At 45.7% G+C, this 23,095-nt stretch overlaps 1 protein-coding gene across 1 annotated transcript in view; it reads right to left on the bottom strand.

The window, feature by feature from the left end:
- The window catches only part of SASH1 (SAM and SH3 domain containing 1), a 186,977-nt gene that overhangs the window by 5,602 nt on the left and 158,280 nt on the right, over window positions 1-23,095 (bottom strand). Inside the window, 8 exon segments of the mRNA XM_045805301.2 lie at window positions 363-800; window positions 802-1,475; window positions 11,819-11,932; window positions 16,288-16,438; window positions 17,192-17,401; window positions 18,128-18,297; window positions 19,079-19,214; window positions 22,158-22,301. Coding sequence (XP_045661257.2) covers window positions 363-800; window positions 802-1,475; window positions 11,819-11,932; window positions 16,288-16,438; window positions 17,192-17,401; window positions 18,128-18,297; window positions 19,079-19,214; window positions 22,158-22,301 — 2,037 coding nt within the window.

Here is a 23,095-nt window from a genome sequence, read left to right as displayed (position 1 = left end):
CAGTAAGACATGGAAACTGCAATTTAGGTCTGTCCACTAAGCCAGCCCCTTCTGGAACGAGTTGTAGTACTCCTTGATAGCTCTCCCTGTAAAATATGGCTGCTAAAAATTAAATTAAAAATAAGCAATAAAAGGGGGGGGGCAGAACGAGAAAAGAAAGGAAAAGTCCAAGGCTGTATTTGGGTTTCATCTGGATGTGGCTCCCATTCATCCCAGCGCCTGGCAGCAGAGGGCCCAGCTCGGGGCTCCTGTCTCCCCCCCCCCCCACCCCCCCACCCCGTGTCAAAGGGGCCCCTGCTGCCAGGCCAGCTCTGTGGGGCTGCCTGACTTAAAGCAGCAGAGGCCCGTAAGGACTTTGGTACCTTATCAGAATAGGGCTCCTCAGTGAGATCGATGCCTTCAGCCCGTAACTTGTTTTCTGTGAGCATTTCCAGATCCATTCCCCGAGCGCAGGAGACCTTCCTGGTCAGAGCCGGGCCCAGCTTCACGCCGTGCTCCTGGAGGCTTGTGCTCTCCGGGAGCTCGGACAGCCAGGGCGGTGGCCGTGCGCTCGGCGGGCTGCCAGGCTCCTGTCCTGAGGGAGGCCTGGAAGCCTGAGGTGAGTGACAGTCACTGGGGCTGCCCTTCTTCACGGGAAGGCTTGGCGCGTCGGGGCCAGGAAGGCTAGGGTGGAGTCCGTTGGCCAGGCGCTCTCGGCTTTTCTTGGCAGGGACAGGCGGAGGCTGGGCGGGGTGCTTGGCCTGCACTCTTGCCTCGGGGCCCCTCTGCTCGGCCTCTAAGCCTTCTTTGGTGCCCGGGGGGGTGACAGGTTCCTTCAAACTCGAGTCCTTTCCTGTGGCCCTCAAGAGGCGTCCTTGTTAAACTGTGTTTGACTCCAGGGGGCTGGGCATCGTAGTTTCGGGGCGAACACGGAGGAGGGGATGTGCCACGGGAAGAGGCTGCGATTGAGCCGTCCAGTTTCTTAGTAGCCGTCTTCTGAGGTTCAGAAAATCTCTTGCTTTGGGTCAGTAGCAGTGCATTGTCAACAGCAGGATCTCGTCTGGGGCTTTGAACCTTCGTGATGGAGGGGGTTGTCTTTTGTGGCACTTGCGGTACAGTCTGAGGGGAGGGGTCTGTCACCTCGCCAGGCACATCCTTCTCAGCAGCAGGCTCTCCTTGAAGGTCATCCAGGGAATGGGATCGGGGCCAAGTTTCCACGGTCTGGGGGCCCTCCAGGGTCTCACAGCTCCGACAGATGGAAACAGGGAGGCTTCTTCGGTTTTTGTTCAGACCAGTCCCGCACGGCTGGTCACAGCACTTGGAAGCGCGAGGGGGCAGGCCGCTGCCCAGCCGGCCCTCCTCCCCATGCTTCAGTGCGTCCGCCGACTTGGTTAAAGGCAGGGTCGGGTAGTTGCCCAGCTGATTCCTGTTGAAAGACTTTAAGCTGGACTCCGTTGACGACTTGACAGAGAGAAGGCCAGGCTTCCGAGTCTTGCCTGTGACACAAGGAAATATTTTACAGTCATTTAAAAAAAAAAACCAAAAAACAAAAACCCAAATCAAAGTAATGTGCTGATGTAATTGAACTCTCCGACTCCTGTGTCCCATTGTTGAGTTATCCTAAGGACAGAAAAATCACTATTATGACATTGGGTGATAGAGGGTTATTAAGTCCCTATTTTTATTTTTAGAAAGAATTCTCAGACTTATTAATGGACTCATAGAGACTGAAATTAATTGTCGTGACGAAAAGAAATAGGCTGTGTCAGGCGGTAAAATAAATCTAGGCCTAATGTCTGTTCCTAGCTGCAATCAGTGTAGAAGAGGTTAGATCATCCGTACCCCGTTTAGAAAGCACACGATGGCATTTCTGTTTAGGGAGAACAATTTCCTAAGATCAGGGTTGCAAAGGGCTGTGGACTGAATTCTGTCAGTGTGCCCCCTAGTTCACTGGTGACCACGGGACTCTCGAAGTACACCTCCTGCTAAGTTCTCCCCTCTTACTGGTTTGGTGGTGTTTGTGAAGTAAATGCATCCTAGGAACAGTCAGCCAACCTTGGTACAAGTAAGTAAACAAGCTTCACTGAGTATTTTGACTGAGGCGATCTATAAAATACTGATATGGCTCTAATCTCCAGGGGGCAACAGCCCTGGTTAAAATCAACTGTCAGGCTGGTAACTTATTATTAGGCAGATGTCATCTACTAATTTGATGGCTGTTAGTTGAGGTCAACTGCTAGTATTGCTTGATACCTGAGGACTTACTTTGTGTGGTCAGGAACTGTGCTAAATGCTTCATTTTCATCAGTGCTTGTACACATACACACATCCCATGATTAACTGTCCTTTGCTATATTTTGGCTAATCCCATGTTTGATGTGTGCTCTGACGATGGGCTGAAATGGCCGAGGAGAAAACCCCCAGATAATCCTGTTATTCCAGGCTGACAGAAAAAGATAAAAATTGTAAACCCACGTCAGGTTTGGAAGGTACAAAGAAATGGCAGGCTGTACTCTCTGAAAGACCATTATCTTGTAACTAAAGGCTTTCTTCCCAGTCTATTATTTCAGTAAACATTTCTAATGAAATACTTTAATTTAGAATTTTGACATCTCCCCATTAAGTACTCTCAGCCTTTCAATAAAAAGGCAGTAAGGAGAAATCAGGGGGTGGATGGATGTGATTAGGAAGGAGGAGTAGGGATGGTGCCCACTCTAAGAATCTGGATATGGACACTTCCGGGTAAATGAAATTCTCTCATAAAACCTCTGTGTGCGTGCTGTACACTCGAGGGGAAAGGAACAAGGAGAAAAGGCCAGGGCACTGGGACATTACTACTGGATTGGCCATTATTGGCAGAGAAAACCAGATTCCTTCCAAGATTCCAGTTTTCTACCAAACTCACTCTAATTCCAAGCTGATACTACTAAATGTATGATGTCAGGCATAACTCCAGACACTAAGACTGATGGATAAGAATGGGAGCCGCCTCAACCAGACTTACTAATGGCCCCATCCTTTTAATCAGACACAAATCAACATGTGAAGTATTTTGCACTTGGCAAAGCAGAGGCATTGTCAAATGGCCTCAGTCCTCCCTTCCGGATAATAACGTGAGGCCTCAGCCCCTATCTGCCTGTGTGTCAGCAACATGCTAAGCACTGTAGGGTATTATTTCATCGCAACATGGAGAATGTTAGCCCAGTGTTACTCCTAAGTATACTAACCAGGGTCCCATTTTATTAGTCATTGCAGATAAAATGGAAAAGGGAAATACTTCTTCATAAAGCATATCCTGCTAAACCTAAAGTGTAAAAATCGGTTAAAACAAAAAATTCTTTTTTTTTTTTTAAAGGTTTTATTTATTTATTCATTCGACAGAGATAGAGACAGCCAGCGAGAGAGGGAACACAAGCAGGGCAGTGGGAGAGGAAGAAGCAGGCTCATAGCGGAGGAGCCTGATGTGGGGCTTGATCCCATAACGCCGGGATCACGCCCTGAGCCGAAGGCAGACGCTTAACCGCTGTGCCACCCAGGCACCCCAAAACAAAAAATTCTTAAGGCTGTTTTAGTATAAATTTTAGATATATGGCTTTCCTTCCCTTTAACAGTTCATAGAAACTGTGAGTCTAGATTATACTTCCACATTCTCCTTATACTGGAAAGATCCCTGAAGTGACCTTGCAGGTGAAGTATGGCTTGCCAGTGTCTATCGCTCCTTAGCAAGTACACCTGGATTCTTTTGAGCATTAAGTCTGCCAGTGTTATCTGTGAAATCCTTACAATCCAAGAACAGCTTGGAGAATGAAATTCCTGAAAATGTTTGGATATGGAAAGGTTATTAACAGGAAAGAAAAAGCCTTCAGGACTTACAGGAGGACTTAGATGTTTACTGGAATTCGGGAGTCGCTGTGCCCCAGCGCTCTAGGTGGCGGGTTCTCTAGGGTTCAATCATAGTTCCCGGTGTACAGTACAATGATTCAATGATTCCATACACTTCTAAGCACTCAAGTGTACTGTTTATCCCCTTTATCTCTTTCACCCATCTTCCCACCCTCCTCCCCTTTCTCTGTATTTAAGTCTCTCCCTGTTCGTTTTGTTTCTTAAATTCCACATATGAGTGAAATCATATGCTATTTGTCTTTCTCTGAGTGATTTATTTCACTTAGCATTATAGCCTTTAGGTCCATTCATGTTGCTGCAAATGGCAATATTTTATTCTTTTTTTATGGCTAAGACCACATTGTGTACATACATAGCACATCTTCTTTATCCGTCAGTGGACATGGGTTGCGTGCGTATCTTGGCTATTGTAAATAATACTGCAATGAGCATAGGAGTGCAAATATCTATTCAAATTAGTGTTTTCATTTTCTTTGGGTAAATACCCAGTGGTGAAATTACTGGATCACATGGTAATTCTACTTTTAATATTTTTTTAAAGATTTATTTATTTTAGAAAGAGAGCATGAGCAGGGGGAGGGGCAAAGGGAAAGCAGCAGACTCCCCTCTGAGCATAGAGCCTGACTTGGGGCTCCATCCCACCACCCCGAGATCATGACCTGAGGCAAAATCAAGAGTTGGATGCTTAACCAACTGAGCCACCCAGGCACCCCTCCTCTTGAACTGGTAGAATTCACCTGTGAAGCCATCTGGCCCTGGACTTTTCTTGGTTGAGAGTTGTTTTTTGTTTTTTTTTTTAATTTAATTTTTTACTTTTTTTAAGAGACAGAGCACCTGTGCATGTGCAAGTCAGGGAGGAAGGGAAAGAGAGAATCTTAAGCAGGCTCCACGCTCAGCATGGAGGCCCATGCGGGGCTGGATATCACAACCCTGAGATCATGACCTGAGCCGAAATCAAGAGTCAGATGCTTAACAGACTGACCCACCCAGGTGCCCCTTGTTGAGAGTTTGTTTTGTTTTTTTAAATTACTGATTCAATGTCATTACTAGTAGCATTGTTGATGGTATAGTGGTGAGCAAAACTGCCTTCCAATTTCATTGCTAGTAAGTGGTCTATTCAAATTTTCTATTTCTTTCTGATTCAGTCTTGGAAGGTTGGGTTTCTAGGTTGTCCAATTTGTTGGCATATAATTTTTCATAATCTTTTATCCTTTGTATTTCTGTGGTATCAGTTCTTTCTCTTTCATTTCTGATTTGAGTCCTCTCTTTTTGATGAGTATGGAGAAAGATTTATCAATTTTCTTGATCTTTTCAAAGAACCAGCTCCTGATTCTATCTGTTCCATTTTTTTAGTCTCTATTTCATTTATTTCTGCTCTAACCTTTGTTTCCTCTACTGGGCTTTCTTCTTCTTTGTCTGGCTCCTTTAGATATAAGGTTAGGTTGTTGGAGATTTTTCCTACTTCTTGAGGTAGGCCTGTGTTGCTATAAACTCCCCTCTTAGAACAGCTTTTGCTGCATCCCAAAGATTTTGGACCATTGTGTTTTCATTTTCATTTGTCTCTATGTATTTGCTGATTTCCTCTTTGATTTCTTGACTCATTTGTTGTTTAATAGCATGTTATTTAGCTTTCATGTATCTGTGTTCTTTCCGGATTTTTTCTTGTGGTTGATTTCCAGTTTGATACCTTTGTGGTTGGAAAAGATGCCTGATATCATTTCAACCTGTTTGTGAATTTGTTGAGACTTCTTTTGTGGCCTAACATGTGATCTGTTCTGCAGAATGTTCCGATGTTCTGTGCACTTGAATGTGTATTCTGTTTTTGGGTGGAATGTTCTGAATGTATCTGTTAGGTCCATCTGACTCAATGTGTCATTCAAAACCACTGTTTCCTTGTTGGTTTTCTGTCTAGATAATCTATGCATCAACATAAGTAGGGTGTTCAAGTCCCCTACTATTTTCGTATTACTGCCAATTTCTTCCTTTATGTCTGTTAATATTGCTTTATATACCCAGGTGCTCCCATGTTGGGTGCATAAATATTTGCAATTGTTATATACTCTTACTGGATTGTTCCTTTTATCATATGTAGTGCTCTTCTTTGTATCTTGTTACACTGTTGATTTTAAAGTCTATTTGTTCCAATATAAATATTGCTACACTAGCTTTCTTTTCACTTCCATTTGCATGGTAAATGTTTTTCTATCCTTTCACTTTCACTCTGTATGTGTCTAGGTCTGAAATAAGTCTCTTGTAGGTAGCATATAAATGGGTCTTTCTTTTTTATATTAAGTTACCCCATGTCTTTTGATTGGAGCATTTAGTCCATTTACATTCAAAGTAATTATTGGGGTGCCTGGGTGGCTCAGTTGGTTAAGTATGTGCCTTTGGCTGAGGTCGTGATCCCAGGGTGCTGGGATCGAGCCCCATGTCGGGCTCGCTTGCTCAGCAGGGAGTCTGCTTCTCCCTCTGCCCCACAACCACTTGTGCCTGCTCTCATTCTCTCAAATAAATACTTATTGCCATTTTGTTACTTGTTTTACAGTTGTTTTAGTTCTTCTCTGTTCCTTTCTTCTCTTAATCTCTTCCTTTGTGGTTTGATAGCCTTCTCTAGTGATGTGCCTCGATTCCTTTCCCCTTATTTTTACATATCTATTACAGGTTTTTGATTTGTGGTTACCATTAGTTTGATACATAACGTCCCATGCACAGAGCAGTCTATATTGACAGTCACTTAAGTTTGAAATCATTCTAAAAGCACTAAATTTTGACTCGCCCCCCCAACCCCATGTTTTATGTATATGATATCATACATTACATCTTATTTTGTGAACCATTTGATTTTTACAGATAAAATTGATTTTACTGCTTTTGTGCTTTAACTTCAGTACTGATTTTATAAGTGATTGATCTACTTTTATGTTTGTATTTACCTGTGAAATTTTTTCCTTTCATAATTTTCTTACTCCTGATTATGGTGTTTCCTTTTCACTCAAAGAATTCCCTTTAGTGTTTCTTATAAGGCTGGTTTAGTGGTGATAAACTCCTTTAACTTCTGTTTGTCTGGGAAGTACTTTATCTCTCCTGCTATTCTGAATAATAGCCTTGCTGGGTAGGGTATTCTTGGTTGCAAGTTTTGTTTTGTTTCCTTTCAGCGCTTTGAATGTATCATGCCACTCCCGTCTGGCCCCTGCAATGTTTCTGTTGAAAAATCAGCTGATACAGCCTTATGGGGTTTTCCTTATATATTAACAACTGTTCGCTCTTGCTGCTTTAAAAATTCTTTGTCACTATTTTTTGCCAATTATTACATGTCTTGGTGTGGACCTCCTTAGGACTGATTTTGCTGGGGGCTCTCTCTGTCTTCTGGATCTGGACATCTGTTTCCTTCCCCAGATTCGGGAAGTTTTCAACTACTATTTCTTAAAATCAATTTTCTGCCCCCTTTTCTCTCTCCTCCTGGCATCCCTATAATGCGAAGTTATTACACTCGATTATGTCACTGAGTTCCCTTAACCTGTTCTCATTTTTTCGATGTTCAGCCTGGTTGCTTTCCAGTACTGTCTTCCAGCCAGCTGATCATTCTTTGCCTCTTCTAATCTACTGATTCCCTCTGGTGTATTTTTGTTATTGAGTTCATCTCTGGTTCTTTTTCATATTCTATCTTTGTTGAAGGTCTGAGGTCCTCCACTCTTCTCAAATCCAGTAAGTATCTTTATGACCATTATTTTGAATTCTTCATCAGACATATTGCTTAACTGTTTCATTTAGCTCTTTGGCTGTGGTTTTGCCCTTTCATTTGGGACATATTCTTCTGTCTCCTTATTTTGTCTAACTCTGCATTTGTTTCTGATTAATAGGAAAGTCAGTTATGTCTCCTTATGTAACCTTATGAAGAAGAGGTTCCGTGGTCCCCTGTTCACCTCAGCCAGGAGCTTCAGGGGTGTCTTTTGTGTGGACTGCATGTACCCTACTCTTGTGGCTGAGCCTCATTTGCCTTTAGTCCAGTTGGCGGCTGTGGTCCACTATGCCTGTTGTGGGTGGATTTGGTCCCCATGCTGAGTCCATCTGGGGTGGTCATGGGTTTGCAGTTGGGATGGTGCTGGCAGAAGACCAGATGCCTGCCCTCAGCCCGTTTGCAAGGGCTGCTGTCACACTCAGCTGCAGGGTGCTCTCCCCATGTTGTCCAGAGAAGCTTTTGTTGGTGGGCAGGGCTGGCAGTCAGGCCAGATGCTGCCAGCGCTGCAGATGCATTGATCCGTAGGGCACTCACCCTGCACCGCTGGTTGTAAGGTTTGGCTGCTTCGACTGAGTGTACTGGGGTTTGGATTATCTTCCCCTCTCTGTGGGGCAGGAGTCACTTTGCAGAGGCAACAGTCCCTGCCAGGGCTGCTTCTAGGAGGCCCGGCAAGATCCGCTTTGGAGGGAGTCCTGTCAACTGAGGTGGTCTGGATGGGGCAAGTCCACAGGAGAACATGGGGGCAGGGTGTGTGGTGTTAGCAAGGGTGGTGGAGAGAGTGTTCACCCGGTTTCCTGCAGGTGGTCCAGGTGGGAGTGGAGACAATGGCACCAGCCGGCTGTTGTTCTTGGAGAAGTCTCCTAAAGATCCCTGTCTCTCCAGCACCCATTCTGAGATGAGTAAACCAATCTGCACACACACCCCAGGGGCTTTTCAAACTGCTGCCTTTATGCTGTATCTCGACAGGCTTGTTGAGGACTATTTCCTATCCCCCTCAGCTCTCCAGGAGCTGAGCCACTGATTTTTAAAGTAGCTGGAGTTAAGCCTAGCTGGTTATTAAAAACCCGCAAACTCGAGACCCACTGGTTTTCAAAGCCATTTTCCATCGCAGGTCCCCCAGTCTGTTCTCAGGTGCTTGCGGTGTCCCTCCTGTTTGTTTGTGGTTAGTCTCTCCAGAGTTCGGTTCCTGACCATGCCTCCACCCCTCCCACCTTTTTGATACATCCTTCTCTCGAGAGTTAACTGGAAAGTCTGTTTTGCCCATCTTTGGGTGGTTTTCTGGGTTGGAGGCACTGATGTGGCTGTTACTAGTTGTGTCTATGGGAAAAGGTGAGTTTGGGGGCCTCGTACTCTGCTGTCTTCCCAGAAGTCCTCTAGGTGGGTTTTCAGTCCCATCTTAACTGAGGCTGCTGTAACACTAGGGTTTCAGGAGAACCACTATCTTCCCAAATTGATGAAACACTTCGGTAGAGTTCATGGATCAAATTTTGAGGTCCCCAAAATGCTCATTAGAATTGCGATCAGGGTGAGGTGAGGAAAGAGCCTGGGGGCGCACAGGTGGAGGTAAGTACCTGAGAGTGAGTACCTCTTTGAAGTCTGCACCCTGCCCGTTCGCTCCCCCCACTCTCGTCCTGGTTTTAGAGCCCGTAACGGTTTGTTTAAATTCTGACCTACAGTAAGAAACACATTTTACATTCAGCAAGTACACACACATGTGCACAGAGAGACATACACATTGAACCAAAGATTACAAGTAATGGTATCAGTCCTACCTTTGGAATGCACCGTGGTATTTTCTATTCTATTTTCTTTTACGAAACTGCTATTCATGACCCTCTAAACTGATTCTACAATCCACTAATGAATTGCAACCTGTAGTTTAAAAAGCTTTGCTTCACTAGGTGCTCAATATTTTAACAGATGGGCTACTTGAGAATTCCAGTGGCAGCTAAAAACTATCAACCCTGGGCATTTTTCACAATGGTCTTCCTGTGTTCTGTCAACAGAACTTCAGGGAAGTCTGGGGGCCACAACAGGAAGCCAGAGCTACCCAGGGTAAAACAGGATGCACTGGACCCCATTTAACGTAAGCTGCATGTTTGAGACAAGGAGGCCTCCTGAAATTCCCTACTGACTGCCTCCCCGTTAGGATGGGGGGGGGCGGCGGGGGGGAGACACAAGATGCTTGGCCTTCAGGTCACCCTCCACCTCAGTAATTGCTCTGCACTCAGGCCAGACCCTGGAGGCAGAGGCCTTGACGATACTGCTGCTTTTGTGACCCTGATGGATGGTCTACCTGGGAAATTGTTTTCCTCAAGGACCTACTAGCTCCCAACACTCAAATGCTGGTTTGTACTGTGAAGAGAAAAGGACGTGGGAGACGCACAAGTTAGGTTTTACAGCTGCAGGTATTTGGGATACAATTTATTTACCTCACACGGCAGACAGGAGGAGCAGAGTAGAGACTGACTACGGACTAAGAGGAGAGGTCAGATGATTGCCAAGTACCTAATGGTAACAGATTCCTCCTTTTTCAGAAAATCGTACTTTTAAAATCAGGTATTTTCAAAGCAAGAGTATCCTTTTTACTGAAGCTTCATTTATAAAAAGATCAAAGCCGAAGTGTAGAGGTGCCTCAAGGCCAAGGCCAGGTAGGCCCCACCCTGTATGTGGCTGCCAAGCCCCTGGGGGCCCCGAGGCATGCAGGACGCCGCAGACCAAGGCTTATGGGCTGCCTAACAAGCACTGGCTCCTTTAAACCCACCTCACATTCATCCCTGTAGTCAATGAAAATACTTTCCTAGTGAGAACTAGAACAGCTTGCTTTAAGATTTGAATTGGGGGGGGGTGTAGCAGAGATACCACGTTCTTAACAGTCAAGTGGACCAGGAAGAAAAGATGGGGGATAAAAAAAGTCACACTGACTTTGAAAACATCTTGCTTTTAAAGTGCTTTTTGGTGTGAGTGGTGGACTTCTGGCAGTTTTATCCTTGCTCGTATACTGTCCTGCTGCTTTTCCAAGTGAAATTTATGGCTGATCCTGTTGTTCCAAAACCTATCTATCGAACATCTTCTGTGTGCGTGTAATTATGAAGGCTCTATTATAAGTGGAGCGCAGATTCAGACCGTGTTTGTCATTTGCAGTGAGTCTGGCACTCCATACTCCCAATAACGCCAAAAACATATTCTCTAATATTCCAGTGAGGAGACCATGCGTGGGCCTGGCCGACTGATGTGAAGTCTGGGGACATAACACGGAGCCCCAGTCATGCTCTCTGAGGGAGAAGGAAGTACCATATTAGACGTAGGTAGTTGGGGGATATCTAGCTAGCCTGAAGTTTTGAGATTTAAAAAAAAAAAAAACCAGAATTGTAGTATTTTAAGATAGAACCCTATACCCTGTATTTATTCAGAGATGTACCTTCCACGGAAAGGAAGCAGAGGCCGTTTGGATAAAGTCAGTCTTTTCACTCACTTCAGAATGAATGCAGATGTTTGTGCACTGTCCTCTTTGACGCACTACAGAATCCATCTGTTCATCAAAGGAGTGCCTGCGACCGTGATCCTCAAGAGAATAAGCCTGCTCCACTGGGCAGTGTCCCAACACCAAGGGCCGCCACACTTGGGCTGACTGCCCAGTTCATGGTCCAGGTCTAATAAATGCTAGGTATTAACATGTCATTACACTTAGAACAATCTGTGAGAAAGAAAGTCATTTACTACTTCAGTGATGAGGGGGCTCAGAGATATGAAGTCATCTGACCAAAATCTTGGGCTTGTAAATGCTCTCTTCAGGGTTCAGACCCCCAGGACCAGGACTTCTGGTTCTAGACCCCACTGCTCTTTTCATGATCTACCCTGTGGCTCAGGTGCTAAGAGCTTCAGGGCAACGGGAAGTTGAGGGTCCTTTCTCTGACACACAAGTGTCTTACACTCTCCATTTATGTGCGAACTGGGATGGACGATTGAGGAGATCACTATACTCAATTCTCAATTCTCAAAAACATCTGTTGCCTAGTTTCTTGAGAGACGCTCAGGCTTTTTAAGAATCTTAATTAAGCACCAGTAATCCTGGAAAAATTCTCCCTATTACCAGTAGCCCCAAAAGCATTTCTCGGGCTGAGGAAGAAAGAGTCATAAATGACCCAAGTGGCTTGCTTATGAAGGCGCACTCGTAATTATCCGTGTGGCCATTACCGTGTTCCAGGTTCTCGCTGCTCTCATAGCATCCCGAGTCTCTCGGAGAGCATCCACTCAAGCCCGGGCTGTCCATCAGCAGCTTCTCCTGGGAGCCTGACTGGTCACTATTACCTAGAGAAGGTAAACACACAGCACAGAATCATAAAGGGAAGGGAAAGCACAGGTTTCAAAGTCAACCAAATCTTTATTTTATCCTGCTATCCCCAAACGTTTTCAAGCCTTCAACTTCTGGAAGAGAACTGTTTTAAAGTGAATGAAATAAAAAGGAATGGAGGAGAGCAGAACATATTTTGTATAAGGTATAATAAATATGGTATTATTCAGGTGGAGATAATAAATTCATGGTTTAGTGATAATTTCAGAGGTGATGATAAATTGAGAGGGAGAGTATGTAGCTGCAGGTTGTGTCTTTCCAGTTACCCAGAGGGTGACTCTGGCTTCGGGCCAGTCAGGAAGGAGAATTCAGAGCACTGTGTGAGCAGTCAGGGAAGCTTTCTGAGAGATGGTACCGTGGACTGGAAGCCAAGAGTTAATAGCCCCTTTCACAAGCAGGTTACCTTAAGATTTGTCTTCCAAGTTATTTGGCACCAGCTTTCCCAATTTGGAAGCCAATGTGAAAGTAAGTGGTAAATGAAATACTGAATTTTATTACAATCTGGGAGCATTCTTAGGTCTTGGTGACAAGTGCTGGCTCTTATGTTCTCTCAACAGGAGTAAAGCTGGCAGATGGGGACGTGAACCCCTAACCTGATGGGGGCACACGTTAAATCCTTTTTGTTGTTTGTTTGTGGTGTTAGAAGGTTTTCTTTCCTCTCTCTGTGTTTGGGGTCAGCATTTCTAGTGCCTGTACACAAAGGTAAGACAGGGAAAGTTCAGGAAGCCCCTAACTTGGACAGAGAGCCATGGACACTCTTCATGTGGGTGTCTGAAAGAACCCTCTGAAGAGAAGTACCTGGTGTTGCTGTCCAGGGAAAGTGCCTGAAGTCAGTCACATAAGAAATAAGGGGGAGGGGACTTCATCACCCACGTGTGGGTCGTCACCCACACATTCTATGAAGAGGGCACATAAGGCCTTACATGGGAGCGAGGTTACATGAAGAACATCTCTGTATGACTACGCAGAGAAAGTACTTGGTCACATAAAACAGAAACCAAGAAAACATTTTCTGTATAAATGGCTTTATTTTCCTTTCTCTTCACTGCCCCTCCCCTGACCACATACATAAAGAAAAAAAAAAAAAAAACCAGAAATGTGATGCCGTTTTTTAGGTCATTAAAAAACAGGAAGGCAGATGACTGCCATTCCGCAGTGTGCCAACTGTCCCTCTTGCCCGCTCTCCATTTCCTGTTTGCATTTCTCAAAAGGAAAGCGTTTTCTGACACTAATCATGGCAGAGTAAGCCCTTAAAGAAGAACCTCAAATTAAGAAGTGCTATTTTTTTAAAAGACTAATGAAAAATTAATTGGAAGCACAACAGCAAAACCTTCACCTTCCCCCACACAAAAAGTAGAACATTCTAGAGTGATGTCCTCATTATGTGGAAGAGTCTGTGGATTTGAAGTAGCCTTTGTCCTCGTCTAGTATGTTATTTAGGAAAATGATACATGTAAAATGAAGGCCTTGAGCTATCAGTTACAACCCAGGAAGAGGAATCAATGTAGTTTGTCCTTGGCGAGACTGTTCAGTGCACTGCCTCAGCCAAAACAGACTCCAAAGTGCTGACCAACGGGAATAAAAGAGAACACTTGTCCCCATCAGTGTATGAAAATGCAGACTGTGCCTGCAGGGCTGCCAGCCTCACCAGACACAGCCAGGGTACCTGAAGTTGGGGGGGAGAAGGGATGCCTCACACTGTCTGAAAGCCAGTTCAGAGGATACAGTCTGAGGCCTATGTTGAGGGGCTGTGGTCACTTCCTGAAAGATCCATTCAGCAGCTACTTAGCAAGACTCCAACTATCATCAAGTTTAGGAAAAGCCCCTAACACTAAAATCCAGTATTGACCAAGTAACTCACTCTCCTTCATTAGGGAGAGCTCTTAGATGGTCTGCAGATTCAAGGCCATATCCTTTCCCCCACTTACTAGCATGAATGCCAAGGTATAAAGGAGAAGAGAGAAGGTGAGCTTGAACCATAATAGTTCTCATAGTCAAATAAGCTCGGAGGACTGGGTTTGGAGGGCTGAAACCCCGTTTGGGCCTGAAGGGACTCTGGGTTAAAGTCCTCCCCCATCTCACATAGACACAGGGAGGAAAAATATGCTAAGACAGGGAGATAGTCAAACATCAGAAGATGCTTGTGCATAAGGACACATGCCACTTTCTGGAGTGCAGTTACCTCGGGAAGGAAGAGGGAATGGGATTCTTGGATAGCAGGCCTTTCAATGAGCTTGTAACGGTTCCTTGTATTTCTTTAAAAAAGAATTGAAGCAAATATGCTAAAATGTTAGCTTTAGTTGGATTTAAGAAGTAGCTATGTGGATTTGTTTTTTCTCTGTACTTTTTTCTGTATATTAGAAATAATTGCCAATTAAAATTCTTATTAAAATAATTTAAAAAGAGTTTTTATTTGGCGTGCCCAGGACAGTGGTTTTGCTGTCAGTGTAGGAAATGCTATCAGACAGTCTTTTCCTAATGGAACCCTGTACGAAGGCCTGCATTCCCCACGACCGATGCGCAATGAGAGAGACTGGTAGGTCTGACTGCCAAGCGAAGCTCTTGGGGGTGGCTGAGCTAGAAGGTCTGCCAGATCTCAGTAGATCTCTGGATCGGTCTAGAGCATAGAAATTTAGCTTGACAGAAATCTGTGGTGTCCTTTAGGTTATCAGTTTCTTCCTAAACACGATTTAACTGCACTGAATGTAAAATCTTATAATCCGAGGATAGGTCTGGACCCAGACAGTTGGCACTCATTGGCACCTCGGAGCCCCCAAAGCCTTTGTTTGAGAACCAGGAAAAGGAAGGGCTATTTTATGCATTAGGGATAGTCTAAGCAAGGGCATCGCATAGACTGGAAGTGATATTTAGAAAGAAGCAGAGAGCCCTCCTTAGACTTCTGAGTATGCATCACGATAGGCAGATTCCCTGCTATGAAATATTCCCTGGTGCAAACCTCAGGACATGTTCCTGGGAGGGGCGATGAATCTGAGCCAATGTGGCAGGAAAGAGACTAAGCGCAGATCCATCCTGTCTTATCCTCAGGGTTTAGCTCCGCTCCTCCTGTGCTCTGAATGCTACAGGAACGTAATGGATAGGGTTTGTAAACCAGCTGTTCTCGGTGGCTGAGGAAGAGCAAATGAGCTATTTTATAGAGCAGATGTGGTCCAGGAGAGTAGATGATTTAACATTAATTGACATTAATATAGCTGGCTGGCCACACCAGGCACTGGGCCAGGAGGCTCTCTGTCCACAGCCTGGCCACACGCCCCCTTCCTCGAGAGACAGCTCCCCTACCAAAGAGACCTGGCTATAAGGTAGTATTAACTATGGAGCACAGTTCTCTTCAAATCTATCCCTGAAGGCAGTCTGTTTATCTAGGGTTCAGACATCTAGCTGATGGTGTGTGGTCCTCTATGTTTATCACTTAATTTAGAGGGTGGACCGATTAAGCAGAGTGAATTTAACTGTACTGACTCACTCGCTTCCATGTCTCTTGGGCCTGATACATTCAGTAATGTTTCCCCCTCCCCCACCATTAACCATGGTTTTGGTTTGTCTTTTAGCAACAGAAATGCTATTCGCTGGGGATGCAGAGCACTTGAAAGAAAATGCATTTGAATTCAATAACTAGAAAGGATACTCCCCTCGTGATGAATAATTTCAGGGGTATTTTTGGTGTCAGACTGAAGAATAAAGAGCAAGATAACACTAGGTTAATGGAGCAGAGGATACAGTGTATTCAAACAGACTACGTAAAAGCTGCGAGCTTACTGAACTCTGCCCATGGACTATAAAAATGAGCTCTTGCCTCGGCTGAGAATGTGCAATACGGAATTCTCTGCTCTCCATATTCACCTCCAGTATTTCCTGCTGCTTCAGTGGAAGCTGATGAATGTCACTGATTCATTAACCCTCCCATTCGACAAGGAAACGACTTCAGAGTGCTTTGAGAAGGGACTGACCCGGGGCCGGGGAGGACTCCCAGCGCGTCGGCCTCCACGATGACCTGCTGCGGCTGCGCAGCCCAGAGTGCCAGAGGGGGCCTCTGCCGTGTGAGAACACGTAACTCCCTTCTCAATCACTGCTCTCAGTGACCTAGAAACCTGCCAGGAAAGGGACCAGCAGTAAGGTTTTCTTTTGCTCTTCCCTCAACCAGAAGGGCTACATGGGGAATTTATGCCTTTGTGCCATATGCCAGAACACAAGACAGATGCTAGCTTTGGACAGAGGAGGACCAAAGGAGTGACTCTAGGGACCCGAGTGTGCGGCTGATCTAACGAGGGACCCCTGGGTGCTGGGAGGAACTTACTGTCGTATTCCTGCAACAGCTCCACTGCTGTCAAGAGAACAGCCCTGTGTTCCGGGTCCCTGATGTTTAACTCATCCAAGTCTTCCTCCTCCAGGAGCTTAAAGGTGTCCAGGTCTTCGTACCCATTGAACAGGAAAGTGGGCATGTGCTCCTGTGAGGGAAGGAAAACGCCGGTGAGTCAGCAAGCTCAGCTTCATGGTACGTGACCAGCACCAGCCTCAAACCCCTGAACTCCTTCCACAGTCCCTTTCATCTAACTGGAAGACGGGTAACGATCATTTATAACCTCCTCTGTACCCCCCAGTCGCAGAGCCCGGCAGGCAGGCAGGGCGTCTCATTCACCACAGGTGAAGGAGATATGGACTCCATGGGCGTGCGTTTCAATTGCTCCTTTGCCCTGACTGACGCCTTTAATGCCACACAGCGAACTGGGGAAGGCACATCTCTTTCATGTACAGAGCTACTGAAATCCACTCAAAGCCCTGTGATTTCCTCAGGAGCAAGAGACTTTGCAAGGAGGAAACAGAATCTACTTCTGTGGGCCCAGTGTGCTAGGTCCTGGGAGTAACTGGGTGGGGGTGTGTGCGGCTCACAGCCTGGGCAGCCGAGGGAGCAGGTCCGGGAGTTTGTGCTCACAGCCCCTCCTGGGACTAGCCTGAAGCTCACAGCTCTCTGAAAGCTGTTCTTGGGGCTCGTAGCACACTTAGCCCCGGGACTTGTGCAGTGCCCCCCAGCAGGGGTCAGCGGCAGCATTAGCATACTGGTACCTCTTTCTGTAGAGTACCGGATACTCATCCTAGTAGCGGTTTGCTCTGCTCCTCTTCCCTGAAAGTGCCCTTGCTTAATTTAGGAAAAGGAGAAGGCAGTAGGGTGCCACGCGTGACTAGAATGGAAAGAAACTGACTTTCAGGTTGATCCGATCAAGGAGATCTTCCACAGATTTGGGCTGGGGTGGTCTTCCTTTTCTCCTCCTCCTGGTGGGGCGCTTGGGCTTCTCTTCTTCCTCATTTAGCACATCTACGTAGATGAACTTGAATGTGCCAACCTTGTTGTTTAACAGACCCATCCAGGTGCCCATGGGTGGCTTGCTGATTATATCAATGATGTCTCCTTTCTGTGGCCCAGGGAACAAAGATCTTTCCATTAGATCCATCTCTAGGCATGAACCATGCATCAGTTAGATATGTTCATCACGCAGATGGGAAACTACTGAAGACCAGAATCAGGGTTCTACAAATCACTATACATAACTGGGAGCGTGGCAGAGCGCCAGATTCCATGCAGGCCTGAGGTCTCCTACCCTCCACCCCCCTGCACCATGAGATGAAGTGTGGCTCAGGTCTTCCTTGGTGCTTATGAGTAGGTGGGCACCTGGGACGCCTGGCCGTCATCCAGAGCTCCTACTTCCTAGAGAAAGAAAGATTTCCCACCAACTAAATGCTACATGATCCCTGTTCTGGAACTGCTTCATACATTGTGTGCAATTCCATCTGTCCCGTTAAACATCACTGGTCAGTCACAAAGAGAAGAAGGTAAGGTTTCTTCAGCTGGACAAAGAAACTGGAGGGTGGAGGGCAACAGGAATTCTAAAAGGAAGCTGAGGTCACAGGTAAGGGCTGGGGGATAAGGTGGTGATGACAGAGGAGTAACACAAGATCCACCTTTGTCCTAAATGCTAGCTAGGTCTCTGTTTTGTTTTCCTGTACAGAGGAGACCACTTTATCACCGTAGCCAAGATACTGGCCAGTACGCACCACAAGAGCCCAGCATTCAACAGCAAGGAAAACAGACGATCTCTTAAAGCCACAAAGAGCCGGCTTGAGGCCAGGTGGAGACCTACCTTGAGCTTGAGCGAGTCTGTGTCATAGGGACTAGGCGTGAAGTCGGTGTGCACCCTGGCGCGCCCACAGAAGGGGCCCCGGTAGGGGGGCTCCTCATCATCACCGTCTTCGGACTTGACACTCTCCCTGTTGCTGGTCGAGGAATCCGTGGTGCTTACTGTCTGACCGCCTGCACAGGAAAAATAGGAACAAGGGTAAATGCAGATTCCCTGCGCGGCAAAGCTTAAAGGCACGAAAGGTGTCGCGGGTCAGAAACTAGGGGACAGGCCACAGCGTATGTCAGGACCATAGCAGGCCTAGGTTAGGAGACCAGGGGACTGAATTTTCTATTAACCCTAATCAGCCACCTAAGTAGACTGGGGACTCCGGGTGACACAGACTCCCTAATGGAGGACACAAGAAGCCTTCCACAGTCGTAGCCTCTCCGGCTTACTGTTTTACCCCATTTTACAGATGAGGAAACTCAGAGAAGTCAAGGAACTTGCCCAAGGCCAGTTGCTTTGAAAATGGTGCTTTAAATTGCTCTCCCCCGCGCCCCCGCCCTTGCCCCATACCACTCAGCTGACACCCCTGTGAGTCGTGGAGTGGTTGAATGGCACCTGTTACGTGTGACATTTCTAATTCTCTCTTCCCCCATCTCTTTTTTTGTTGGTCATTTCATGAACCTTTCCCCTTAACTTGTTCTTCTCCGTTCTCCAGATCCTTCCTCTGAGGTGCTTTCTCTCTTTTCTCCAATCCAAATTCATCACAGCCTCTTTTGCGCCCCTGCTGTACCTCTGCTCTTGAACAAATAGGACTCCTGGCCCACATCTTTTGCAGGTCTGTCTCTAATAGCACCCTGAGGGTCGGAACTTGGTCTGACTCATCTTTAAATTGCCTGACTCTGACACTCAGTAAAAGGCTGATCTTGACTCCAGCTGCAATCACGTATAATGACAAACCAGACATACTCATCGAGCTCTGCCCACTCAGAGAACTGCGCAGACTCTCTACGGAACCTCCGGCTTTGAGCTTGGGCTTGTCCATGTGTTCACTGTCCGGCTGTGAAGATGGAGGGGAGCCAGGCATTCCATCGAGGCCTGAGTCCTGAAATGGGTTTCAACAAAATTAAGTTGCATCAGAGTGGATGGGTGTCCTTTTATGATTTGAGGTAATTTAGCCCTCCGCTAAATCAATCGCATCCATTTTCATACCCATATTTGATTCTGTACCCAATATCCTCCTCCTTTTTAATCTATACCCTTGCTGAAGTTTAGAGTTGAGGCTCATGTAACTCAATCATTTTTCATGCTCAAGTAGATACTCTTGAAATCTCCAACAAAAACCTATCTACCTCTGAGAACATTTCACTGAAGGCTTAGAGACTTCTAGCATCGTCTCTAGGCCAGTGATAAAGCTGGAGTTCGAATGCAGATCAAGTACAATCTATCAGAAACACACCTAAAAAAGGGGGGGAAAAAAAGGCCAGATTCTTTTTCTGTTTATATGAATTCTTGAAATTAGCTAATGAAATAATTCAGAATACAGATACACAGCAAAAATACTTTTTTTTTTGTCTATAATAAAATTTCTGTGTGTCACCATTTGGTTTTTGCTTCTTTTACTTCCTTTGTGTGTGGTTAGGAGAAAGCTCTGAGGTCCCTTTGGGTCAGAGTGCTGACCGGAGTGACTCAGCAGTACTCTTCCCCGTCGGGGTGGCCGTGTAGCATCGGCTCGGCAGAGCTCACTCGCACGCACGAGTACAGCACGCTCACGTGGCTGATGGTGCTCTACGGACAGACGGGACCGTGCTTCACAAAGTCTGCAGTCAGAACGGTCTACTTGCCAGAACAGACCACTTGCTGGCATATTACATAGCCACGTGAGCACAAAACCATCTAAACGAAACCTGTTATTTACATGCTGCCGAATCAGCAGAAGGGCTTTAACGCGACTCTGCGGGTCCTGTAAACACTGAAGGACAACAGTCCTGGCAGCCCGATCTAACATTTCTTAAAAGTCAGCTCTATGCCCACCGTGGGGCTTGACTCATGACCCTGAGGTCAGGAGTCCCATTGCTCTCCGGACTGAGCCAGCCAGGCCGCCCCCAAAACACATCTGTGCTTCACATCTAAGCAAAGTGAACAAACCACCTCAAAAACAACTACAGACAGAGGTGTCATCACTGAGAAGTAACCGGAGCAGCCAACTGCAGATTCCCGCACACATTCTCCTTCCTCTTTCTGAATCCTCAAAGAAGTCATCTGGCCAGTTATCTTTTTTTAACACTTCTGAAAACACGCATGTTGAGAAACAGCAATGTGGAATATACGTCTCTTATACTGTATGTCCTCAAACGCTTTTACTAACGTATTCACCATATACTTACTGATTCCCTATAAGAACAGGAGCTATTCCAGGGGCCGGGCACACAGCAAAGATCTTTACCGTAACGGTTGATATTTCTACTAAAATGTTCAAAAACAAAACCCTCCAACATTCGTTTTCTCTCTCAGGCATTATACTGATCATTTATTCCTTTTTCCCCCCACTTACGTGAAATGACTGCTTTAAAAAAGAGAACTAAGCCTACAAGCCTGCTGTATGGTAAGATTATAGAAAACGGCTCAAAATGACATTAAAGTTCTACGCTCCGGATCTGTAAAGCAGAACCCCACTAAGAATGTAACTGTACAGGAGCTTGTAGGGGATGTTGGAATTCATGGGAAAAGCAAACTAAATGAAGGGTTTGAACTTGACGGTGCTGCGGTCAGTGAGTGGCATGATGGCCGCTTCATAGGAGAGCGCACAGTTCGCCTCTTTGCTGGGCAGAGAGAACTGCCGTTGCCCCCAAGCCCAGGGGGCAAACAAGGAAAATAATCGTGGAGAGAAGACATACAGGAGGCAGCGCCGACTTGCCCTGGAGGTCTAACAAGCCAGAATGTCTCAGCCCAAGCACTGTCAGCATGTCGGATGTATGACTACTGTGGGGAGCTGTTGTAAAATGTTTGCCCGCATCCCCATTCTCTCTCCACTAGATGCCAGTAGCAGCCTTGCCGCCCCACCCCCACCCCACCGGGCTGCAACTGTCAAAAATAGCCCCAGTTGCCCTGGGACTGGAGGGGAAACAAAATCCTCCGCTCCCCCATGAGAACCACTGTAATATGCTGAAGCCACTGTGTGGGCTTTGTCTGAATCCCAGTGCAGACCACTGGCTAGCTGGTAGGTGGTCAGGGATTCAAACAGGGAGATGCTTGAATGTTAGCTTACTATGTCCACCAGAGGGCAGCAGCTGAGCAAAAATGTCTGCCTTGCCTGTTTTTATTTGGTAGATAAAGCAGCGTAGACAAACCTCTCATACACAGGTGCTTCAACAGACTACAAAATGAATGCTGAAAGGTGCAAATGGTCAAAATCACCTCAAGGCCCAGCTCTCCAAATGCCTTTCTTCCCTCCACCCACACAATTAGGACAGGAACTAGTCAGGTTTCTCCTGATGAAATTACACAACTGGAGAGGGTCTATGCTGTGCTGTCTTAATGGCCACAGGGAGGCCCAGTCAGTGAAAACGTCCCTGCAGAAACGACCTCTTGTGCACAGCCCTGCAGCCAGAAGACTTTCCGAGTCTACTTGCTATGAGCTTTTTGAGCAAATTTTGCTACGCTTTTTTTTTTTTTTAAGTCTGCTAAGGAAACTCGAGTGTCTTTTTTTAGCTTTGATTCTGGTAACACCCATTTTGTAGCAAGGAATATTTCCACAAATAAAATTCATCGCTCATGGCCCTAAGGAATAATCGTTTCTTCACAGGTCTTTTTCTCGTGCGTCCATAAAAGACAGGGCCCCAATCGTGGATCCCCAACACTGAGCATGGACCCCTCTAAGCGCTTTGTAAACATTTACTGAATCTTTGAATAAATTCTATTGAACTTCTGTGTCCATGAACTAAGCATGGTCCTAGAGCCTGGTTAATATCCATGCATCATATTTAGCACCATATCAGATCTCAGACTGATCATCCTCGGCCTGGCTCTTGGCTCAGGAGTTGCATACCTGCTCAGAGACAGAGCTGCTATATTTTTTAGACATCCTCTTCCTCATTGTCTCTTTCACTGATTTCACCTTTTTCCCAAGAGAGATGCGGGAGGCAGTGGGTGATTTGATAACTTCTTTGTACACAAAATCTCCTTCTTTACTCTGCAAAACAAAGAGCTGTAAATATCTTTAACCACAAATGAAGCCCAGAATCAGGTTATATTATTCAAACCATTAATGTTCTACTTCTCAGAAAGTACTGGCCTCCCCCAGGATCTTGAAATCTTTTCCTGTGTTAACTCAGTGCTGTCGTCTTTTCGATTGAGAATTAAAAGCTACTCACTAAAGGGCTTTTGCATGTTTGTTTGTTTAAAGTGGGATGTGGGTCACTTATTATTTTTTTTAATCTTAGTATATTCTTCTCCGATTATACGTTTCTTCATCATTTTAGATACCCAAGGGGACTGCATTTCATTGATAAAGAGTGATTACGTTCACATATCCCGGCAGCGGGGAACAGGAGGAGGATACTACTGAATCATCCCAGGAAAGTGGTAAGAACAGAATGGCAAATCTCAGTCATCAGAAGTCCAACGTCTGATCGGACTTACATCACTCTAGAGCTCCGTGTGGTTGACTGCTAAGAGTATGTACATTTCCTTCTCTGAACAAGTTAGACTTGTGGGCACCTCCCATTCTATTTTGCACTGGGGAGGGGAAAAAAAAACTTTCCCCTGAGAAAGGGAAAAAAAATCATATTTCCTCTCTTATTTTTTTTTAAAGATTGACTACATAAAATTACTGGTTTATGAATCAATAAAATTTGATAGCCAAATAAAATGTTGTTATTCTTCCCGGAAATTCTCAAACACTTCAAAAATCACAGATGGGTATTTTAGCTGACACATGACATATACACAAATACAAAGCACGGAATTTTAATTTCATGGTTTTGG

Source organism: Ursus americanus, chromosome 11 (genome assembly GCF_024610735.1).
Source record: "Ursus americanus isolate L20-20 chromosome 11, mUrsAme1.1.p, whole genome shotgun sequence".
NCBI lineage: Eukaryota > Metazoa > Chordata > Mammalia > Carnivora > Ursidae > Ursus > Ursus americanus.
This window is presented reverse-complemented; position numbering and strand designations above follow the sequence as displayed.